This window comes from Eumetopias jubatus, unplaced genomic scaffold, assembly GCF_037043125.1.
Source record: "Eumetopias jubatus isolate StellerSeaLion01/CBP00866 unplaced genomic scaffold, mEumJub1_p1.0 scaffold_14, whole genome shotgun sequence".
Lineage (NCBI taxonomy): Eukaryota > Metazoa > Chordata > Mammalia > Carnivora > Otariidae > Eumetopias > Eumetopias jubatus.
This window is the reverse complement of record NW_028274820.1, coordinates 94,621,945-94,645,420: the sequence shown is the minus strand read 5'-3', so window position 1 is coordinate 94,645,420 and position 23,476 is coordinate 94,621,945. Positions and strand designations below refer to the sequence as shown.

General features: G+C 43.7%; 1 protein-coding gene across 10 annotated transcripts in view; it reads left to right on the top strand.

The window, feature by feature from the left end:
• The window catches only part of SLC37A3 (solute carrier family 37 member 3), a 52,971-nt gene extending 34,040 nt beyond the window's left edge, over positions 1 to 18,931 (top strand). For 9 of the 10 annotated variants that reach the window (XM_088018570.1, XM_088018575.1, XM_088018572.1 and 6 more), the window contains 9 exons: positions 941 to 1,037; positions 3,404 to 3,488; positions 4,219 to 4,397; positions 6,661 to 6,802; positions 8,614 to 8,715; positions 9,319 to 9,366; positions 10,604 to 10,755; positions 16,083 to 16,148; positions 17,527 to 18,931. In XM_088018570.1, coding sequence (XP_087874696.1) covers positions 941 to 1,037; positions 3,404 to 3,488; positions 4,219 to 4,397; positions 6,661 to 6,802; positions 8,614 to 8,715; positions 9,319 to 9,366; positions 10,604 to 10,755; positions 16,083 to 16,148; positions 17,527 to 17,619 — 964 coding nt within the window. In that variant the 3' untranslated portion in view covers positions 17,620 to 18,931. Of the gene's footprint in view, positions 1 to 940; positions 1,038 to 3,403; positions 3,489 to 4,218; positions 4,398 to 6,660; positions 6,803 to 8,613; positions 8,716 to 9,318; positions 9,367 to 10,603; positions 10,756 to 10,980; positions 13,711 to 16,082; positions 16,149 to 17,526 lie in introns of those variants that run through there. The other variant, XM_028106261.2, reaches the window with a different exon arrangement.
• Positions 18,932 to 23,476: the final 4,545 nt, after the last annotated feature.

Below are 23,476 nucleotides of genomic sequence, written 5' to 3'. Positions count from 1 at the left end.
CCTCTTTTTCAAAAACTTTCTTTTTTTAAAAAAACTTTTTGTCTTGAGATGATTGTACATTCATACTATTTAACATTTTATTGGAATTTTTTAAGATTTAATTATTTATTTTTAAAGATTTTTTGAAAATTTATTTGATATAGAGAGACACAGCGAGAGAGGGAACACAAGCAGAGGGAGTGGGAGAGGGAGAAGCAGACTTCTCACTGAGCAGGGAGCCCAATTCGGGGCTGGATCCCAGGACCCTGGGATCATGACATGAGCCGAAGGCAGATACTTAACGACTGAGCCACCCAGGCGCCCCGAGATTTAATTTTTTTAAAGTGATCTCTACACCCAACATGGGGCTTGAACTTACAACCCCAAGATCAAGAGTTGCACGCTCCACCTACTGAGCCAGCCAGCGCCACTGGATTGTTTTTGTATTACTGAGTTTTGAGAGTTCTTTATATTCCAGATGTGAGTCTTTTATTAGATAAGCGATATGCAAATATTTCCTCCTACTCTGTGGCGTACTTTCAAAATTCTCTTAACAGTGTCTTGTGATGCACCCGAAATTGAACTTTAGTGTAATATTATGTTTTTTTTTTAAAGATTTTATTTACTTATTAGAGAGTATGCACATGAGAGAGAGTGAGAGAGAGAAAGCAGGAGCAGGGATGGGGAGAGGGAGAGGCAGACTCCCTGGGACCCTGGGATCATGACCTGAGCCTAACGCAGACACTTAACCAACCACTGAGCCACCCAGGCACCCCTAGTTTAATGCTATCTTAAAGTGACCTGATGTTTTGTCATTTGGGTATACTTTAAAAAAATCTTAAGATAGAATGTTGATTCTTTGGAATGTGAACTTTCACGGTTTTGTCCATTTTGTATTTGAACTGCACCAGAATTCATTCCGATTCTATTGTCTTCTGTTTGTCACTGTTCTCTGTCTTAGACGAGGAGTTGTTTTTGGTCTCTGGAGCGCCTGTGCTTCGGTGGGCAATATTTTGGGAGCATGCCTAGCTTCTTCTGTTCTGCAGTACGGGTATGAGGTAGGTATTTCCTTCTAACTTTTTCTTGAGTACATATAATATGTTTTGTTTTTTAGGAAATAATACTGTGGCCATCTAGAACTGTGTAGAGCTGTGTTTGGGTGGGGCAAGGCTTATATTAAAAGTAGACAAACTTTTGAGAATTTCAAACACAGAAATTATTCTTGGAAAAAATACCAAGTCTAAAGACAGTATAATCAAGTGGGGGAAAAAAGTATTTGCAATTCATGTCACAGATCAAGAGCTAATCTCCCTAATATGTAAAGAGGACCTGCAAATTGATAAGAAGACCAACAATACACAAAAAGAAAGGTAAAGGATTTGAATGTGTTGTTCAAATAGAAATGGCTTTGAAATAGGTGACAAGATATTCCACTTCATTTGTAACTTATTCACTGTCCCATTCAGTAAATACATATCACAGTTCTCTAAGTGCCCCTAGGCAGTAGAGAATAGAGCATTGGCCAAAAAAGAAAAAACTTTGCCCTGTGGAGCTTAGGTGTTATTTGGTGGAGAAATGCAAATTAAAACTACACTGTAAAAAAGAAAGAGAAGAAAGAAACTATGCTGTATACTTATTATATTGGTAAGAATCTATAAACTTGATGCCATTTTGTGCTTATGAGGATTGACCCCTCTTGGAGTCAGTCTGAGACTGTCTATCAAAATGACACCTGCTCTAACCGAGCTGTCCACCTCCATGAATTAATCCCACGGGTGAATATACTTCCACGTGTACAAAGTGATGTATCTACGTGGTTATTTCAGTGTTGTTTGTAAGAGCAAAAAACTGGTTACAAATGTGAACCAGGAGGGAGACACAGTGTGACACATCTGTGCAAGGGAAGGTGGCACAGCTGTGAAGTGGAATTCGGAAGTGCTCTGGGTCCTGATAGGGAAAGTTCTCCAAGGTTTGTTAAGTGAAGCAAGCCAGGGTACAGAACAGTGTGTGCTGAACGATGCCATTTTTGTAAAATGGAGGAAGAATCAGAGTATATATTTGTATTGGACTGTATTTCTAAAACAGTCTCTGGGAAGTAGAAATCAAATAACAGCAATGGTTATATGTTAGGGAAATGGGGATTAAGTGGACGGGGGAAGAGGTGGGAGGGGGAGATTTTACTATCCATCCACTTTTTGTTGCTTGGATCATGTGGAAGTGTGATGTATTCAAAACCCTAAATAATTAAAAGTAAGTGTAGTTGCTCTTTTAAAAAGTAGATAAATCGGGGCGCCGGGGTGGCTCAGTCGTTAAGCGGCTGCCTTCGGCTCCAGTCGTGGTCCCAGGGTCCTGGGATCGAGCCCCGCATCGGGCTCCCTGCTCAGCAGCGGGAAACCTGCTTCTCCCTCTCCCACTCCCCCTGCTTGTGTTCCCGCTCTCGCTGGGTCTCTCTCTGTCAAATAAATCAATAAAATCTTTTTAAAAAATAAAAGTAGATAAATTTTGAAATAGTTCACCAGGTGTTTGGTCTCAGAAGAATTTTGGTCGAGTTTGGCTCAACGAGAAGTCCTTCCTGTATTCCCAGTCACCTTTATTCCGGGCTTTTTGGCTTTGCGTCTGGATTGTACTAATTGGGCTCAGATGGGAATTTTGGTTCAAGTGCGGCTCCCAGATTTGGCTTCTGGAAACACTAATTTTGTCACTGTGTTTTCCAGAAATTTATGTCCACATCAGGGCCCATTCCCTATTAAATAAAATTCCGCTGTGCAGCCTGGCTTTTGAGGTTCTTTAATCTTGATCTCACCCTTTCCTAGCAGTTTTATTCCTGGCTGTCCCTTAGCAGAAGCCCCCGCTTTGACCCCGCGGGAGGCTTTCTCTCTCATTCCCACCCTGTCCCTTTGCTTCAGGTGTGCTGGGACGGACCATAAGTTGCCTTTTCAGCTCTTCCTGAAGACACCGTGTTGCTGCGCCAGGATCTTTAGCTGTTTCCTTCGATTTGTGTTTCTTATTAGGACTGGGCCTTCCCTTTTATTCGCCTACTTGATGCCTTGTACTATTGTTTGGTGTATTGTTTAATCTCCTCAACTGGATAGAATATTTTCGAGGGCAGATAGTGTCTCTTGTGGGAAGCTCTGTGGGACAGAGAATGAGGTTTTGGAGCCAGTCCTGATTTCACAATTGTGGTGGTACCACTCACTGTCCCTGGGACCTTAACTGGCCTCTCTGAGCCTCCGGGGGAAAATGCGTGGAAAACACAAGTGAAACAGCTCCGTGCCTGGCACAGCCTGAGCACTCAGTGCTCATTTCCTTCCCCATCGCCCTCTTCTTCCCACCCGATCCCCCACCTTCCCCACATGGGCTTCTAGTGGATGTGCTCTAAGCAGTATCCCAGGTGTGCAAACAACTCCTGTCTCCTCTTCTCCAGTATGCCTTTCTGGTGACAGCGGCTGTGCAGTTTGCTGGTGGGATCGTCATCTTCTTTGGACTCCTGGTGTCACCAGAAGAAATTGGTGAGGAGAAACTGTCCTTTCTGTTCAACACGTCTTACTGTTATGGGCGAAGAGAAACCTGAGGCCAGCACGGCCGGTCTCTTGTTCCCTAGGAGAACTGTGAGCTCCTTTCAGGGGGTTGGAGGAGTGGTATTTGCTGTTTGTGTTCGGTAGACACCGGTTGGCTGACTGGGCGCAGCTGCAGACGTTTGAGGGGAATGAGGCTCGCCTTTCTAGATTCAGGGAAAACTCTCCATTTGCAAATGAGCTTTGTAATTGAGACACTGACTGGAAATTAGCATGATCTATTTCTCATTTCACTTCTTCAGACAGATTTCTCTCCCTTCATAAAAGGAATTTAGTTGATACTTACCTGTGGTTACATACAAGCAAAACCACAGAAGCAAATAGATGTACAATTCCATCTTTTGCGTGTTATTGAAGAGACATGTTCGTTTAATTGTATGTTATTAATGTTTTCTTAAATGTAATAGAGGTAGAATAATGTCGTTGAAAAAGCATTGCTTTGAATCTAGTTAGTAAAGTAGAATCAGAGTCCTGACTTTGTTGCTTATTAGCTGTGTGACCTTAATCAACTTTGGTTGACTTTGGCCTTGAACCTTAGTTACTTCTTCTGTAAAGTGGAGATAAAAATAATCTCGACCCCATGAGTAATGATACATACAAAGCACCTTGCACAGTGCCAGGCATCTAGAAGGCACTCTATAAATCGTGGCTCTTACTGTTTTAGGTCTCCCAGGTATCGAGGCAGAAGAAAATTTCGAAGAAGACTCACACAGGCCATTGATTAATGGCGCTGAAAACGAAGACGAATATGAGCCTAATTATTCCATCCAAGAAGGCAGTACTGTTACCCAGGTCAAGGCAATAAGCTTTTATCAGGCCTGTTGTCTTCCTGGAGTTATACCGGTAAGGACTGTTCAGATCTCCTTACCACAACTCATGAGATATTATAGCTTGGATATTAGCTCTACCTGCGATAAAGCATCTTGAAGTGTTTAGCTTCTCTTTGATACCTTATTTTAGGAATACACGTTCAGAGGAATATTGTATAGTGCCCCTCAGCTTGTGTCTGGGGAGACCACGACTTGAAATTTTATCTGCGTTCTAATGCAGAGTTAGTGTTCCTTTTCTGTGAAGAGCCAGATAGTAAATGTGTTTAGCCTCGGGGAGGCGGGGGGGGGAGGGGGGGGCGGGTCGTACAGTCTCTACCACAGCTACTCACATCTGTAGAACACATGAAACCCTGGATGGTATGGAACAAAGGGGTGTGGGCAGGTTTGGCCCGTGAGCTCTAGTTTGCTGACCCTGACCCTGCATTCAAGTAAGAAGGCAAAATTAGTGTTCTTAAATACGTTCTTTTTGGCCTGTTGAAGTAGTATAGAATTATATGTGACCAAGAGGGGTTTTGAATGGTTCATTTAAGTCTGCCTTATTTGCCTGTATTATCATTCTAGAAAAAAATTGTTTGCCCTTTTATTAAAAGGTGCAGAACACAGTACTCCCAACAATATTTCTTGGTGATGCGTTCCAGTGTTTCCAAAACCTTTGCGGTCAGGAGAATTTACTAATGTCTGAACTAAGTCCCTTCTGCTGCAGTTTTTCTGTCTTGATGTTTGGGGCGTGCCCGCACGGGAGTGGAAGTTAGGAGGCCTAGGGTGTTGTCCAGCTCACCGTTAAGCCTCTCTAGGGCCTGGGGTAAGTCGCGCAGCCCATCCCTGTGTCCTCGGTGCCTCCTTCCCATGGGGCAGAGAGTAACCCCGTCTGCCCCGGGGTCTCTAACGCTGAGCTCCTGGATTGTGAATAAGCACCTGGTTTTGTTCATTTTATTGTCTAATGGTGCTTTACAAATGTCACCCCTCAGCTGGCTTCAGAGTCTGCGTGCTTACTAGCCCCCTCTGCCTGTGCCCCCAGGCTGAGAGGACCGACATTTGCAGACAGACAGTGAAGTGTGAGTGAGAATGTAAGTGTACGTTGCCGCAGTTCTGTAGCCAAAAGACAATATATAAGCGGAATGCAAGGTCCTTGAGGCCTGTTCTTAGGCTAAAGATTAGTGATTTTTAAGTAGTTGTTAAAATAGTCTGCTGGTAATCGCTTCCTTTCTGGGACAGACCTTACATCTGTTGTGACTAAATATGAAACTCTTGCTACTCCTTTGTATTTCACAAGCAATTGTTCCCTGACTCGGGCAGGGATGCAGAGAAAACGGAGTTAACTTAATTCCTTTGTCCCTGGAGCAGGCTGTCTGGACAAAATGCCCTCATGATTGGGACTCAGCTCTCTAGGAGGCGGCCGTTGCCCTGCCAGGGAAGCTGTTTTACAACAAGTGATACCTAGGCAGTAACTGGCCGCTCCCGGGAAAAGAATATACTCTCCAGACACCCTTTGAAGTCAGCCTCTCTGTTCCTCCCCCTTTTTCCTTTGATGCTAAATGTCAGGAGTCCCTGGTAATAACGTGTTGAATATAGGAGTCTTAGCACCACTGCCACTTTTAGTCCTCCAAGCAGAGCCACAAGGCCCAGGATGGTCATGCTCTTTGATTTCTGACTCAGCAAAGATACTTTTGCTTTTCCACTGGATGTTGGAATACAAGGCTTTTGGAAACCATAATGTGAAAGTAGTTCTAATGTCGCTGCTTTTCTTAGACCTTGGAACTATAGTTTCGTCACATTGCTCTCCAATGTTCATGATGGTAACTTTGCAGGAAGTAGAAGAACCAAAAAAGGTGGGGCTGCTTGGAATAAAAGCTGTGATGTTTACTGGATTTCTTTGCTTGTGGTTAATGATAGTTAGTGGTACGAATACCTTTTATCTTTGTCTAAATAAAGAAACATGAGTGTATGCTCTGCCTTTGAGGTTCAAAACACTGCTTTGCTTCTACCGGGGAACTGAAAGGAGAAGAAACTGGGGACAATTAAGAAATAGTCATGTGTATTTTTGTTCCAGAGGCCTGCTGCACATGCCTTTCTGGAAGCTAATGGGGATAATAAAGAGAAGTGGGAGACTAGCTGAATTCAGGCAAATGGGAATTTATAGAAGTGTGTAATTTTAAAATCAGGTGCTATTCTTCCCAGACCCCTGTGTATGGTTTTGGTTTTGAATTACATTAAGAATTGTGGTCCTTCTGTGTTGTTGTTTGTTCCTCATCGAAAGTCGAATGTTTTTCTTGTAGTACTCACTGGCCTACGCCTGCTTGAAGTTAGTAAATTACTCCTTCTTCTTCTGGTTGCCCTTTTATCTGAGTAACAACTTTGGATGGAAGGAGGCTGAAGCTGACAAGTTGTCCATTTGGTACGATGTTGGAGGAATTATAGGTAATGCCAAGTGATCTTTTTCTATGAAGAGAGTTAGTCACTGGTAATATTTTACTGGGTTATGAAATCTGACATCGTTTAAAGTTTTGTTACTTAGTCCACAGCCATTTTTCCTAAACCGTCCTACCAGGAAACAGCTAAAGTCTTAAAAAAAAAAAAAGAATCCGTGGAAAGGAAGAGCCAGCCCACGGCAGCCCTGTGATTTATAGGGCTCTTTTTTTCTCGGTTCTTTGTTTATGGATCAGTTCTTTTGTGTTGGGAAGCACAGGGATGTTTCCCTCTGCCATCTCTTTAAATGTAACCCTTTCGCACACTTTCAGTGATATCTTAGATCTAAAGCTAATTGTATGCCAGAGATCCAAGTTAGAATGTGAATGTGTTCATTTTATCTACTTCCCAACTTCCCCACCACCCACAGTCAAAGAAGGGAAAATACTAGCTTAGTGTATAGATTTTGTCAGATCCTAGAGGTAGGAATAATAGTGGGTATTAATTTCTGTGAGTATTTTGCAACTGTTCCACTGCACACAGCAGATTTTAATAGTGACTTTTTGCTACGGCTGGAAGCATAAACAAGTACCTAAGAAACTCTAAAATAAGACCGTTGTACAGAGTGCATTTTATTGGGTGTTACCTATAGGGCTATGGCAAAATCATAACATCCTTTCTGTAATGTTTGGATTTAGAACTGTGCTAAGGCTAAGCTGCCCTGAGCACCTGAGAGCAGTGAGTCCTCAGGTGATATGCTGTTACTGTACTTGACCTTGTCTGCCCTTATTCTTAGATACAGAGCCAAAGGTGAGGCTGCCACTGTTAGACCTGACCATACTTCTGGGTCCTGCTGTCCAATGAGGATGTACCAGATGTCCCATAGGCCCTATTGCTCAAAATGTGGCTGCATCTAAATGTGACCTTGTTGCTTAAAGGATTCACATTACCTCTTTCAAAAGATCCTGACCTGTTCATTATCACCAAATCATAATCACTGCATTTAATTTTAGTGAACATTTATTGGCCTCCACTAACAGCCTGTGAGGCATGGTCTTTAATGAATCATCTTTTAAAATAAAAAGCAGAGGGGTGCCTGGGTGGCTTAGTCCGTTAGGCGTTCGACTCTTGATTTTGGCTCAGGTCATGATCTCAGGGTCGTGAGATTGAGCCCCTGTGTTGGGCCCTGTGCTGAACATGGAGCCTGCTTAAGATTCTCTCCCTCTGGGGTGCTTGGGTGGCTCAGTCGATTAAGCATCTGCCTTTGGCTCAGGTCATGATCTCAGGGTCCTGGGATCGAGCTTCTGCATGGGGCTTCCTGCTCAACAGGGAGCCTGCTTCTCCTTCTCTCTCTTCCACCCCCCTGCTTGTGCTCTCTCTCTCTCTGTCAAATAAATAAATAAAATCGTAAAAAAAAAAAAAATCCCTCTGCTCCTGCACATGCACGGGCTCTCTCTCTAAAATAAAATAAAATAAAATAAAATAAAATAAAATAAAAAGCAGAAAAATCAGGAAAAGCCTGGTTTGAGAAGTGAGAACAGCAAGGGACAGTGGGTGGTTTTGATGATTTTTTTCCTTTTTCCTTATTTTGCTGTGTGATTCATGGTGTCCTGTTCCTATCAGCCTTCCTGGCCATTAACAGTGAGGTAATCTTCCTTAAAGGAAGCTGTGGAGGAAGCTTGTTTGGGAGAGTCAGCTATCTTTTTGGGTAGACCAGTGTCAGGATCCTGCTGGCAGGGAGAGAGTACGTGGGGAACAAGCTTCAGATAAACTGAGCTAAATCATAAACGATTTTGCTTGTGATGCGCTCTTGGTACTTGCAGGTGGGACTTTGCAAGGTTTCATCTCGGACATATTACAGAAGAGAGCACCAGTTTTAGCTCTCAGTCTGCTTCTGGCTGTTGGGTCCCTTGTTGGATATAGCCGTGAGTATTCCCTTGCAACTGAATTATTTTTCTGATCTCTCAGGACTAAGGCATTTGCCATGAGTCAGTGATCAGCCCCGGAGAGATGCTTGAGACCAGCTACAAAGGCTGATACGAGACCTTTGTATTGTCCTGTAAATGCCTGGTAAAAGTATCATCACGTAGTTTTATTTGTGTTGGGGAGGAAACTGGCATCTCTCCTGCTTTGTTGGTTTGTTTAAAAGCTTGTTTGGGAGTGTATCTGCTTTGTTTGAGGGTAGGCTCCAGAGGGCCAGCATTAGAGCCAATAAAACAATAAAAGGGAAAGGGTTTCAAAAGAGGAAAGATGGTAATTAGTAGGTTTGGTATATGTCCCTTAAGATGCTGCTGAGATGGGAGTAGAGTTTTTCTTCAGCTTTTAGAAGTCTCATTAGCTTGAGCACCAGCCAGAGGCAGACATTACAAATAAAAGTTGGAGTAGGCGGTGAAAGAGTTGTATCCCTTTGTTGTCTCTGGGAGTGATCTGTGAGGTCACTGAGATCCAGATCTTTCTGTGCTGTTCAGTGGGGGCCGATGCAATCTGCTTTTAAAGTCAGCATGCTGTTTCTGCGTCTTTTCTCATAGGTTCTCCGAACGATAAGTCCATTAATGCACTTCTGATGGCGGTTACAGGTATGTGGTGTGGCTCCATTTTACTAAACTGTTACTGCTCCGCTGTAAATAGAAAGGAAGAAAGGGAAACCGTTTGCTCCCTTGGTTTGAGTAATACTAAAACCTTCATTATAAAGAGCTCCGATGGTAAAAGGAAAGCTGCCTACTTCAGATTCAGATTCTGTTTCTCTGCTATCAAGTGACTTCTTCAGTCCTATTGTTATGGAAGCAGTCCCCTTGGACAGAGATTTTTCTAAAATGTTTGATTGCTTCCCCAGCTTCCCTTATTACTTCTGGAGGTGGTTTAGGAAGACGCCACATTGGAAACCAATTCACCAGCTTTCAAAAAGGTTTCCTGGGGTGCCTGGGTGGCTTGTTCGTTGGGCGTCTCCCTTAGGCTCAGGTCATGATCCCAGGGTCCTGGGATCCTGGGATCAAGCCCCACATCGGGCTCCCTGCTCAGCGGCAACCCTGCTTCTCCCTCTCCCACTCCCCCTGCTTGTGTTCCCTCTCTCGCTGTGTGTCTCTCTGTCAAATAAATAAATAAAATCTTTAAAAAAAAAAAAAGGTTTTCCAACTATGTTGGAATTGGTCAGTATTTCTCCACGTGAGCACCAGATGAAACAGTTAAGTGTAATTAGGGACCACGGTATAGAAAGATTATTTTTAAACTTTAGATCCTACTCAGGTTAGTGAGAGCTGCTCATGATACGTGACATGGAACTCATTCTACCCAAGTGAACAGAGTCACGTGGGCCAATTCCTGCTCAGTCCTCAGACAGCCTCGTGGGGAGCAGTGGCTGATAGAACCGTCTGTCAGATGACAGAGCCTTTTCTCTTCTCTCTTTTTTTTCAATATGTGTGGTTGAATTTGGATAGTCAGATACTCAGTTGATACAACTCTACCACAGTAGAAGTTGACAGCAAGTGTAATTAGTAATTAGTTATTGATGAATGCAGTCCTTACAGGATTAGAAAGGCTGTATATTCACTGTATTTTCTGTATCTTTGGTTTTTATAAAATATACCAGGGTATCATATAATTCAAGTAGGGCTTTCAGAAAAGTGGATGCTAACTAGTTTGAAGATGACATGATCTGGAAGAGTTTTCATCTTTACTGTTTTTTTCCTCCCCCTTTTGCTGTTTCTCTCCAACATATTGATTAAAAGGTTGGGATAAGAGTTGTCTTGTCCAGTAGATTTCTAGCGGTGTGATGAATAATGTTTTAATGAGAACCTGTTTTGTTTATGACTTCAGGATTTTTTATTGGTGGACCTTCTAACATGATTAGCTCTGCTATTTCTGCGGACCTGGGTCGCCAAGAGTTGATCCAAGGGAGCAGTGAGGCTTTGGCGACCGTCACAGGAATTGTTGATGGAACTGGAAGCATTGGAGCTGCGGTGGGCCAGGTGAGGGGAACAAGAGAGGGCTTGAAATTGAGTGGTGAGTAGTCTCTCGGTGGTGGGAGAATTTACACCTGCCCTCTGGGCCACAGTAGGTGGCACTCTCGTTCTGCGTAGTACACTTTTCTGTAAGCCTTAGGTTTCTAATCTTCTTTGAGGTCAGCTAACGGGACCTAATGTGGAAGGTCCCTCTACATTTTTTTAGTTTCTTCTTCCCACTTTTATTTCCAGATTCTTCCCGTCTGGAAATAAGCTGACATCTCATAAGACAGATCCTCAGTCCCGGTTTGCTACTCCCTTCTTCGCAGCCTGAACTTGGCACTCCGAGGGGCCGTGAGGCACATGCTTCTCATTATCCCCCACCTGGCATGCACACCCTATCTCCTCTCTCATACCAGACACACAAGTTCTTCTCATGGATCTCTACCAGAAATTGCCACGGATTCGGCAGCTGCTCGGAATCACTTTCTCTGCTTCCAATGACTGTGTCTCAAAGGGAGGTTCATAAATGTCTTGTGTCAGAATCATCTGGGTTATTCATTAAAGTATGGAACACTGAGCTTACTGCAGGCTTGCTGAATTAGAACCTGGAGATCTGTGTTTCAACGAGCCTTCCTGGTGATTCTTATCCACTCTAAACTTGAGATTGCCTAGGCTAAGATTGGCCTACAGTAAGTAGTCAGAACTACTCAAAGGCTTAAATTCAGCCTTCTCTTCCTTGGGACAGTTGCGACTCATGCCTCTCCCAGGGTATACCTTTCCAGGTCATTGAGGGCTAATTTTACAAAAAGAAGGATCAGAGAATCATCTGCGTAGATAAAATAGATGAAACTTTGGAAGTTAATGAGATGTTTAATGGGCAAAGAAAATACAGGCAAAACCTCAGGGGTCGCCCAGTGGTCAAAGACACAGGAGGTCAGCAGTGCCGTGTAGGCAAGGGGAGGTGCTGGTCAGTGAGATCAGAGGGGTAGAGGGGCCGGGGAAGGAGAAGGGAAGAAAAAAGTCTCTTAGTTTCGACACTCAGGTCATTACCGGCCTTGAATATTGCTGTTTTGCTTGCTCTGTGGGGATAGATCACCAATGTCTGATTGCTGGTGGTTAATGAGAGAGCAAGTATTGAGGAAAATAAGCCATCTTCATGCTTATCACTACCCAGCCATATGTTATATATTTATTTGTTATTGTGTCCCATGGTAGCCCCAGTACATAGGACGGTATCTGGCACACAGTAGATGTGCTCATATCTGTTGAGTGGCTCTAGAATGAATGGTTGATAGGGTTGATATATCAAGCTTAGCGTACTTGATTATGAGACTGAAGAGGAAAAAAAAAAAACCTAGCAAAAGTAGGAGAAATGTGCTTACTTGATTGTGTGCTGGAGTAGGAACCAAAAATGCTGTTGGCTACCAGTTCAGAGGTCTTTATATAAAGGGTAAGGGGTGATTGTATTGGGCATCCTTTTCTGATATCACTGTATTCTCAGTAGTCGTTTCTCCCTGATGTTTTTTTCATTAATCAAATGGGTGGGTTATATAATGAGTATTTCAAGGAGTTTAGTTGTTGTTGTTGTTTAAGATTTTTATTTATTTGAGAGAGAGAGAGAGAGCATGAGAAAGGGGAGGGTCAGAGGGAGAAGCAGACTCCTCGCTGAATGGGGAGCCTGATGCAGGACTCCATCCCAGGACCCTGGGATCATGGCCTGAGCTGAAGGCAGACACTCAATCGACTGAGCCACCCAGGCATCCCTCAAGGAGTTTATTTGTATTTGGAATGTCTCACCTGCCAGTATTTGGATCCCTAACTATGAACTTGGGTCAGCATTAGGCTCACTTTGGTGGTTGGGGAAATGGGATCCGGAGTAAATCATTGTTAGCTTTATTCATTCCTCTTCATATTGATTTTTGACTAATTTCCCATTGCGTGGGGTATGAGATTCCAAACTCTATGACTTAATATTGGAAACTTGATGAGCCTTGTCCCGGCTCTCCTGATTTACCCTGAACAGCTTTTTTCCCCACCTTCCCTTGACTTCACAAGAAAAATGTTTGTTTCTCTCTTGGTTTCCATAGCGGTTGATGCCTACCTCTAATAGAGTGCTTGTCACGGTGCATCGCATTTACTGGTTTATCTGTGCCAGACTCTGCATTTCCTTGAGAACAGGAACTGTTTCCTTGATCTTTGTGGTCCCAATGGCTTAGTATGTTTTTGACACATAGTAGGGGCTCAGTAAGATTAAATTGTGGTATCTATCCAAGGAAAATGAGAACAAATGTCCACATAAACACTTGAACACATACATGTTCATAGCTGGATTACTCATAACAGCTAAAAAGTAGAAAAAACCCAGACGTCCATCGACTGAGGAATGGATAAACAGAATGTGTGTATTCATATGATGCAGTCGTATTTGGCATTTGAAGAGGGTATCTGGCACTTAAAAGTGTATAGATGTTACGTGGACGCACCTGAAAAATAGTATGTAAGTGAAAGAAGCCAGTTACAAAAGACCATGTACTTAAATGATTTCATTCATATGAGATATCCAAAATGGGCAAGTCTATAGGGAAAGAAATTAGATTAGTGGTTGCCTGGGGTCAGGTGGGTCTACAGAGTGACTGTTGATGGGTAGAACATTTCTTTTGGTAGGGGGTGATAGAAATGGTCTAAAATTACATTATGGTAATAGTTGCACAATTCTGTAAATATTGAGTTGTATACTTTAAATGGGTGAATTTTGTGTTATGTAAATTGTATGTCAATAGAACTGTTTAAAAGAAAGATAAAGTGGCAGAAAGACTTGGGAGTGCTGCTGTGAGCCCTTTAACCGGTGACTAGACCTTTGCTTTTTTGCTTTCCATTATGTAATCTAGGCTACATCACTCACTCATTTTGCTTTAATTTTTTTCCGCTTATAAGTTTCACTGGTAGTGTGTGATGGAAGAACATGGGTAAAAACTCTCACATCTGTGGTCAGTTGATTTTTTCTTTTTAAAGATTTTATTTATTTACTTGACAGAGGGTGAGAGACAGAGCACAGCAGAGGGAGTGGCAGGCAGAGGGAGAGGGAGAAGCAGGCTTCCCACTGAGCGGAGAGCCCAACACAGGGCTCCGTCCCAGGACCCTAGGATCATGACCTCAGCCGAAGGCAGATGCTTCACTGGCTGAGCCACCCAGGCGCCCTGGTCAGCTGATTTTTGACAAAGGTGCCAAGACTATTCAATGGGGAAAGAATGGTTTCCTCACCAGGTCGTGCTGGGGAAGCTGGATATACACACACGCAGGATGAAGGTGGACCCCTTGCCTTACAGCGTAGACAAAAATTGACGCAAAATGGATCAAAACCTAACTTTAAGAACTAAAACTATAAAAACTCTTAGAAGAAATTATAGGGATAAATCTTCATGGCAAATATATACAAATGGCCAATAAACACCTGTAAAGATTCTCAACATCCTTGGTTATTAGGGAAACGCAAATCAAAACCTCAGTGAGGTACCACTTCACACCTATTAGGATGGCTATCACTTTACAAACAACAACAGAAAAGAGCAAGTAGTTACGAGGGTCTGGGGGGGGGGTCTGGGGGGGTCTGGGGGAGGGTCTGGGGGGGGTCTGGGGGAGGGTCTGGGGGGGGTCTGGGGAGGGTCTGGGGGGGTCTGGGGGGGTCTGGGGGAGGGTCTGGGGGGGTCTGGGGAGGGTCTGGGGGAGGGTCTGGGGGGGTCTGGGGGAGGGTCTGGGGGGGTCTGGGGAGGGTCTGGGGGAGGGTCTGGGGGGGTCTGGGGGAGGGTCTGGGGGGGTCTGGGGGAGGGTCTGGGGGGGTCTGGGGGAGGGTCTGGGGGAGGGTCTGGGGGGGTCTGGGGGGGTCTGGGGGAGGGTCTGGGGGAGGGTCTGGGGGGGTCTGGGGGAGGGTCTGGGGGGGTCTGGGGGAGGGTCTGGGGGGGTCTGGGGGGGTCTGGGGGGGTCTGTGTGGGGGTCTGGGGGGGGTCTGGGGGGGGTCTGGGGGGAGTGGGTCTCCTACATTGCTGGTGGCAGTGTAAACTGGTGCAGCTGCTGTGGAAAATGCTTTGGTGGGTCCTCAAAAAGTTAAACATGGAATTACCATGTGACCCCGCAGTTCCGTTCCTAGGAATATACCTTAAAGAACTGAAAACAGGACTCGTACATATATATACCAGTCTTCCCAGCAGCGTTATTCATAATAACCAAAAGGCTGAAACAAACCAAATGTTCAGCAGCTGATGACAGGACAGACAGAAGGTGGCATGTCCACAGCGTGGAATATTATCCAGCCATAGAAAGGGATGCTATTCCAACATGTGCCGCAGCCTTGAAGACAGTACACTGAGTGAGGTAAGCCAGGCCCAAAGGGACAAACGTTGTGTGACTCCACTGAGCATGAAATCTCTAGAACAGGCAAATTCTCCTAGGTTACCGGGGGCTGGGAAGAGGGGGTGGTGGGGAGTGATTGCTTAATGGATGCAGCCTTGGTGTTTAGGGTGATGAAAAATTTTGGGAATAGACAGTGGTGATAGTGGTACAACACTGTGAATGTACATAATGCCTCTGAATTGTACACTTAAAAATGGTTAAAATGGCCAATTTTATATATATTTTATCATAATAGAAAAAAATGGGCTAAATGCTATTAGATTCTTTTCGGTGATTGAAATAAAGTAAAAGCATTTGTTGTAGAATGTTAAAGCCGTATAGAAATCCTCTGAGTCTAAATAACACCATTGAAAAGTGGGCAACATGCTTAAAAGACAAACTGTTTTTAAAAGCATCAATTAGGGGCGCCTGGCATTAAGCGTCTGCCTTCGGCTCAGGTCATGGCCCCGGGGTCCTGGGATCGAGCCCCGCATCGGGCTCCCTGCTCGGCGGGAAGCCTGCTTCTCCTCCCTCTCCCACTCCCCCTGCTTGTGTTCCCTCTCTCGCTGCGTCTCTCTCTGTCAAATAAATAAATAAAATCTTGAAAAAAAAAAAGAAAAAAGCATCAATTATACTACCTTTCATTGGAAGAAAGAAGGATTAAACAGAAATGGCTTGAGGATGTTCATCTTCCTCTCTTATTAGCAAAGTGAATAAAAATAAACCGTAAAGTCCTGTCATCTCTTCTGCAGTGTTTGTACTTGGACTCTGCCAGCTTACAAGAGGAAGGCCAGATATCTTTTAAGTAGGAACGTGCACGTGAAAGCTTTGCAAACTGAAAACCATTCTACAAATCCTAACTCCCTTCTCATTTTCTGGAAGAGCTGTGTTTAATCTACCTTTCAGCTACTTCGTTTGATTAATTTATAAAGGATTATATTGTAATTTCTTTTTCTCCCTTGTAGTATTTAGTGTCTTTGATCCAGGACAATCTGGGATGGATGTGGGTGTTCTACTTTTTCATTCTCATGGTAAGTGAGCGTGTGCCTTTTTTAACTCCTGGTTTTTCTTATGAATTTAGTTCAAAGCATTTACTTAGATCACCTTTTAAATCAGCACAATTGCTGATTGCTCTTGATGACCCTTTTGTGAAAAGGAACGTGTCATGAGTCTAAAAGATACGTTCTTTTTTCAAGGTGGGAATGGGTTTTTAGTTTGCCCTTGACCTGAGCCTAATGAGTATTGTCATTTATAATTCTAGAAAAAGTGGTGAGAGACTTACTGAAAGTATTACTCGGTGTACTCTTCTGGGGTACTCTCTATCTGCTAGATATAATTTGGGAATTCTGAAGGAAATTACAGCATACACCAAGCAACATCGGGCTCAAAAAGAAGCATTGCTATAATTAACACTGTGGTATGTAGGTTCTAAAATGAAGAGAGTCTCTTGAGAAAATATTTGTCATGCCTTTAACATTCTTGGCTAGAATTGTGTACTTTCTGGGAAATAGCCAGTTCAGAGCAAGGCCTTATACTTTTAAAATGTTGCTCTCTGTTGAATAAGTATGTGACCTCCCCTCCTACATTATTGGTGAGATGGTACTCAAGATAGGTCTACTTGAGAGAGTCTGGTGACAGCTTCATCCACGAGGGGATGCATTTTGTATCCCATCCCTAAATCTAGTACATCCTAATTGGAGACAGCCTCAAGCACCCCAAGTCCAGCCATGGTCCTCCAGCCTTGTCCAAGGAGCCCAGGAGTTCAGCGCCCGAATTCCCTGGAGCTGCCTTAAGGCTATGTATTCTGCTATCACAAAGGATGCTGCTTCTGCCTAACTGCCTTCCAGCTTCTAAAGACTGGGCCATATGTCTCTGTGTTCCTATTCTGACATCTGTGCTAAATAGAGGGAAATGTCTCCTGATGAACCTGCTGTGTGATCATACAAGAAATTGTACTAGAAAGAAAACTGGATCTATTATGAGAAGCACTGTTTTTAAAGTGAGCTCCAGGGGCTCCTGGCTGGCTCAGTCAGAGCATGTGACTCTTGGTCCTGGGGTCATGAGTTTGAGCCCCACATTGGGTGCAGAGATTACTTAAACAAATAAAAAATAAATAAAAATAAATAAAGTGAGCTCTAGTACCAATTTTTTGCTCTACCTATGGCAAATTATTTAATTTTGTGTACCTTAGTTCTTTTTCTGGAGACTAGGTAACATTAAGTTTTTTTAAAAAAATACTAACCTTGATTTTCAAAATTGTTTTCTAATTCATTAGAAAAGATCGAGTCATCTTTGTACGAAGTCAAAATGAATGCAGTTGTCCACGTTCATTATTACGTTCAAAACCTGATGCTCTAACAGAGTTAATTAAATTGTCAGTGCATATTTAATGCTTTTTTCTCTTCACAGACAAGTTGTACAATTTTATTTATCTCGCCATTAATAGTGAGGGAAATCTGCTATCTTATGCAAAGGCGACAAGCTCATATATTGAGTGAGTGAGTGTTGCCAGAAGAGAAGAAGAGAAGAGAAGAACAATGGAAGACACGTCAGGACTATTATTTCTTCTGATTCACCCTCTTGGGGGTTGTCTTAAGAGCTCCAACAAAACCTCAGATTGTCAAGCCTCTTTCAACAATGTCAGCCACTTGAGATGCTGACCAGTGGTGAAGGCTGGGCTGTTTTTCTGCACTACATGAGTTATTGTGGATGATTTTCTTTGTTGCTTCATAAATGTACTGAATGGCCTGTGAGTCTGCCAACCTCTTTATTTGGCCCGTTGAGATTTACCCTTTTAACCTGAAATACTGTCTTGGACTTGGACCCTAATTCTCCAGCCTGGACAGTTGAGTGGCCACGAGACGGTTGCACATGGTTTGCATCAATGATGGGCTCATTGGATCATTGGATTTTGCTTTGATAATGAGTTTGCCGAGAGCGGCTCATCTTTGAAGCCTCAAATCCTGGTAGAGTGCTCAAGCTGGATCAAGCATAAGCCTGCCTTGGACAAAGAATCCCTTTGTTAACTGTGGTGGGAAAAATCACACTACATGGTGACTGGCTCAGGCACTCTGTATCTGATTTAAAGTTAATCAGCTCCAGAAGCAGAAATGCCTTCAAATTATTGTCAGCTTGTTCTCTTCTCTCTTCGTTCGCAATTAACTTCGACTCCTGGAAGTACTCAGTCTTCCGTTCAAGGACCATAAGGTACATCATCAGTTGTCATGCACATTCCAAGGGGTAGCTCACAACCGAAGTACTCAACCCCAGATTTGCTCTCTGGGAACATTAGGATCCACTAGGACACTAATCTGCTTAGCCCTGTTTTCAGAGAATTGATCTTTCTCACAACCGGGTTCCTTGAGTTACCTCAGCAGAAGACTAGAGTTAGAGACAGAGGAAACACCTTTTGTCCTAGTACGGGTTAAGTATGTGACCTTGAATCACATTAATGGGTTACCAGGGCCTGGGGACTAGGTGTCTATTCTTTAGAAGTTTGTAGCATGTATGTCTTCAAGGCTGTGAATTCTATACTAATTATCCCAACATTTTTAGGTCATTCTGTATATGTATTTTAAATTATGGACACGAACTAGCGGGAAAATGTGCAATTTGGAGGGCTGCCTAATTTGTGTTGGGTTAGGGAATATTTTTCAGCTTCTTGCTTTATACTCTAAAATGTGGTGTGTAAATTTATGAACTTGTTAATGTTATTTAATCAAGGAGATTTCCAATCAGTTAATTCCTCATTACTGACAAAAAAAGGGAAAATATGAAACACAGGAAGGGAAAATAAACTGACTTTTATAGTAAATACCTGTCCCTCTGGTTATTTAAATATATACTCTGACTTCCTTGTTCTAGAATGTGGTTCATGCCTTATAATTTCCTGGGGTTCACCATTTACTGACCCTATGGTGCACCTGATTGTACAGATAGCTTCTCCCTGATGGCCCCATCTCTATTATGTTCTGTGAACACCTTCCCTTCTCCTTTGTGTGAGATTGTGCTAAGTTTGGATGAGTGCCTGGTTGTAATTTAAGAATTGTCTATAGATGAATGCCATTTTTTATTATTTAACCTCCTTCTGACATTTGGCTGAGAGTTTCCTCTCTGCCCACATCATCAATATGGTAGCATTTTTGTGTCCTGACACCAACATTGTTTTCTTATCCTGTTTATTTTTATTTTTTACCCTATTTACACTTAGCTGGGTGAGTGTTCCCCTGACCTCTCTCTAGCCCCCAAGCAGTATCTGAAGTGAAATTATAAATAGATAAGTGCTCAGCCCTGAGTGAAAGGATATATTTCATGATGGATTTATTTCCTTATTGTTCTAGTTCTGGCAGGCTACATAGGAATCAGCTTTAAGGAACTCCTAACTTCACTTTCTTATTAATTTCTTGTCCCTTGAAGAAAAGGCCATAGGGAAAGCTAATTTGGAGATGACAGCTTCTCTGACAGCTACATCTGGGATGCTCACAATGTTGAGGAAAACCACTGGCTTGCCCTTTCTGGTCACGCTGTGTTTTCTTCTCTCCTTCAGTCTAGTTTCAAAGGAAGAAAGCCCCCTCCCCACTCCTGCTTATTCTGTTCCTTCCTGCTTCCCAGAAGACCAGAGTCCCATAGTCAACGTTCACACAAGAAATGCATCGTGAAGTTGATGGAGGATGCAGGACGCTCTCGTGCATTTCCTCCCTCCCCTCTTTAAAACCTCCAGAAGTCTTCCCTGCCTCTCCCATAAGTAACTGATAAAGCCTTTTCCTATCCCTCCGAGTTCTGCCGACTCCTGTTTTTCTTTGCACAACCAAACCCTTTTTGAGTTCCTGGAGACCTCTGCTGCCTTTCCGGGTAGCCTACTCACTTCCTCCTCAGCGAGGTAACGAACTGTGTATCTGCTTGCCCGGGACAGTCCCAGTTTATTCTTGTTGTTCTGACGTAATTATCGGCAGCACCTCCCTTCTCTACACACGCCCCGGTTTGCACACCTCATCCTTACCCTCTGACCTCTTTCCTCACCCTACAGAAACCGCACATCTGAAGACCGTTGAATTGGGAGATCTTTTTCTCTCATTTCTTATCTTATTTCCTCTCTTGTGCTGGACACTGGTAACCACACCGTCTTCCCCAGGACTTTCCCCCCTGGCTTCTATAGCATTTTAATTTATTGACTCGCCTGACTTCCTTTCCCCTTTACTGGGTTCTCTTCTCTGTTCACCCGCTGGTAGTTTCTTTTCTACAATAAACTTTCCCGGATGAGCTGTTCTTCTCATCTACCAGTGTAGCTCTTGTGAATACTGGGTGAATAAGAAACCACTAAAGAGGTGTATGGCATCAGTGTGTTAAATATTATCTGGTGTATAGTGAAGAGCAAGTCTCAAGGGAAATGGACTCAAGTCCTATAACCTCAACCCCCTTGTCTCGTCCCCACACAGACCACTGCCAATTGCCTACATGAACGGTTTTCAAGGTTTTTAAGTCATAAACCCTTTTGAGAATCTGAAAGTTATTTACCCTCTCCCTAAATCAAAACACATATGAATGAATATTCAAAATTTGTTACAGGTAGTGTTCATGGGCCAAAACTTGAAGCCCTTCCCTGGACCACAAAGTTAGAAACCCTGGTGCAGAGAACCAAGTGTCACCTGGCATGAGGTTTTCCACAGTCTGGTTTCAAGCTGATTGGTTTCTTTACTGATTGCCCCTCTACACGAACCTTCTACAAAATCAGGCGGGTTGGCTTATCGTTTGCTACCAATGGCAGTTGTGTTTTCATATCTTCTTGTCTTTTTTTAAGGAGGCACCTGTATTTAAATTTTTTAAAAGTTTTTAAAAAACTGTGATTAAAATACAGATAGCATTTACCATCTTAACCATTTTAAGCATATAGTTTGGTAGTGTTCCGCGTATTCCTGTCGGTGTGCATACCTTCTTGTCTGTAATATCCCTTTTTTAACTCTCAGCCTTGTGAATCTCCTCTTTCCTCCCAGGCTTGGCCAGCACCGGCGAGTCCAAGAAACCTTTTCCAACGAGCCTGACTAGCATCCACTGTCTCGCCTTCCTTGGCTAGGAATAGCAGTATTACTTACTTGGTGCTTAGCTGTTTCTGTCTTAGCTATTTTTTACATCTAACTCCCCAAGGAGATTGTTGCTCTTTTTCTCCAATTTCCTGCATGGTTGGTGCTGAGTAAATGTTGATCATGTTGGAAAAGGTAGAAGGAAAATGAGAGAGTGGAGGGTAGGCAAAGCGGGCTGTGGGTCCCTGACCCTGCCAAAGGCCCTTCCCCTTGCTTTATGTACAGTAGCACCTCCTGCACTAGTGGCCAGGTTAGGAGGCTGGCTGGCCTAGGGTGCATTATCCTCTCCTCAGGCTCCTTGGGAGACCTGTCAGCTCTCCCAGAGGCTAAGCAATGGTGAACAGTGAAATTTTTGCTCTAGCGCAGATCCCATGCTGTTCAAGCCGATGTTTGTATTTCCTGCTGCGTGATTTTACCTGGACTGTCCTGCTTCCGCTGCCGTTCCGATGCTTTTTATCCGTCTCAGCCCCTAGTGTCCTGCCTCCGGAGCTTTTCCTGATGACACCGCTCCTGATGCTCTTTCTCTTCTTTAAACTTCCAGAGCTGTTATTTGTAGACCACACAGCCTGCCCCAGGCTGATTGATTTTACTGCTCTATTTTGTTCTCTGGTTGTTTCTGGTTGTCATTTCCTCAATTAAATCGTGAGCATCAAAGAGTCAGCTCCATGTCCAAGGATGCACCCGCCATTTAATCCAGACAGCCAGTTTACCTTCCTATGTGGCCTCTTGCACTTTTAGACTGAGGGTCGTCTTCCTTTGCTTTTCCTTCGATGCCCTGATCACCTCTGGTGACCAAGTTTGTTTCAGCATCTATCGGAATAAATCAGATTAAATAGGAGATAATGATATATGTGAACATAGATAATATAGATCACTGAAATGGTTATATGCGTGTGTTATGGGTTATTATAGGCAACAGTACATGTTATATATAAATATGTATGTTGCGTACACACACATACATACGTACATATATACAAATGTCAGGTCTAATACTTGAAAAGAAATTCTGTGCCTGAGTACCCAGTGGTGTGGTCTTCCTATCATCCTCACATAATAGTTCACATGCATGTACATCTTTAAAAAGTGCCCACCCACTCACTACTCTCTCTTATGCCCACCACATCGTTGTGAGGCAGGCAGGACATGTGGTTCTGTTCCTCAGATAGGAGAGCTGAGCTCAGAGACATTCAGTGGTTTGCTCAGGGTCACAAAGCTAGTACATGACAGAAGCAGAACGGAATAAAAACGCAGGCCTTTTGACCTAACTCTAGCATCTTTGCCATCATACCATATGGCCTCCTCTCATTTACTCCCATCCTAGCCTTACTTGCAAGGTATATACATCGTGCAACTGCTCTCATCTTTTCCGAGGCCCAGAGTCCCAGGGCCTGAGCAGACCTTGCGTTAAACTGCCTCCAGCCCTGCACCTCCTGCTCGGCGGGGATTCACCCCCCCACCCCCAGGCCCTTCAGAGCTGCTGCTCTTATTCCAGCCCATGGCTTCCCTCTGCGGTTGCCTCCCGCCCCAAGTTTGCCTTTGTAAATAAAGAACGCCTCTTCCCTCTTTTTCTCGGTCCTTCTCCCTGAGGCTCAGGGGGATTCTGCCACCTGACAGACTCTTGTATTGTCATTTCTTCCCTCCTTCTGGGCCCCGGCATAGTCGGTGCAGGTGTGATGATGTCATGTGCTCACCTGTGCCAGGTCTGCCTCTTTCCTCTTGACCAAGAACCCTGCTTGGTTCCTTTCTTTCTGATGAGTGCTTCATTACCTTTGAATGAGGGGCTTGCTTCTGAGATGCTGGGAGTCCGCTTTTTCGGGCCTGCTATTGCCCTCCTATTGAAGGAATAACTATTTTTTCCTTTTGCCCTTCCCGAATTTCAAGAAGTAGCAAAATCGTTTGGAACTGTTTTGAATCCCCTTTATCACGGTGGAGTGTTGATAAAAGTGCCGCCCTGTCTGACCAGAATGTTGTGGATTTTAATGGGATGATTGTATTTAGGTGAAACCTTCAAAGGCCTTCACCTTATTTAATAGTTACTATCACACCCTATAGACGGACATCAGGATACCATAGTCCTAGATTGTGTGTGTGTGTGTGTGCGCGCGCGTGTGTGTGCGCGCGCGTGCACGCGTGCAATTGCTTATTTAGCGATTTGTTTGTTTTCCTAGCCTCAGCAAAGACAAGTTTCAGAAACCTGACAGTATGCAGTTGGTTTCCATTAAACTAACCACCTAGTGAGTAGCATACATGAGTTGCCTTTGTTTTGTGGGATGAAGATG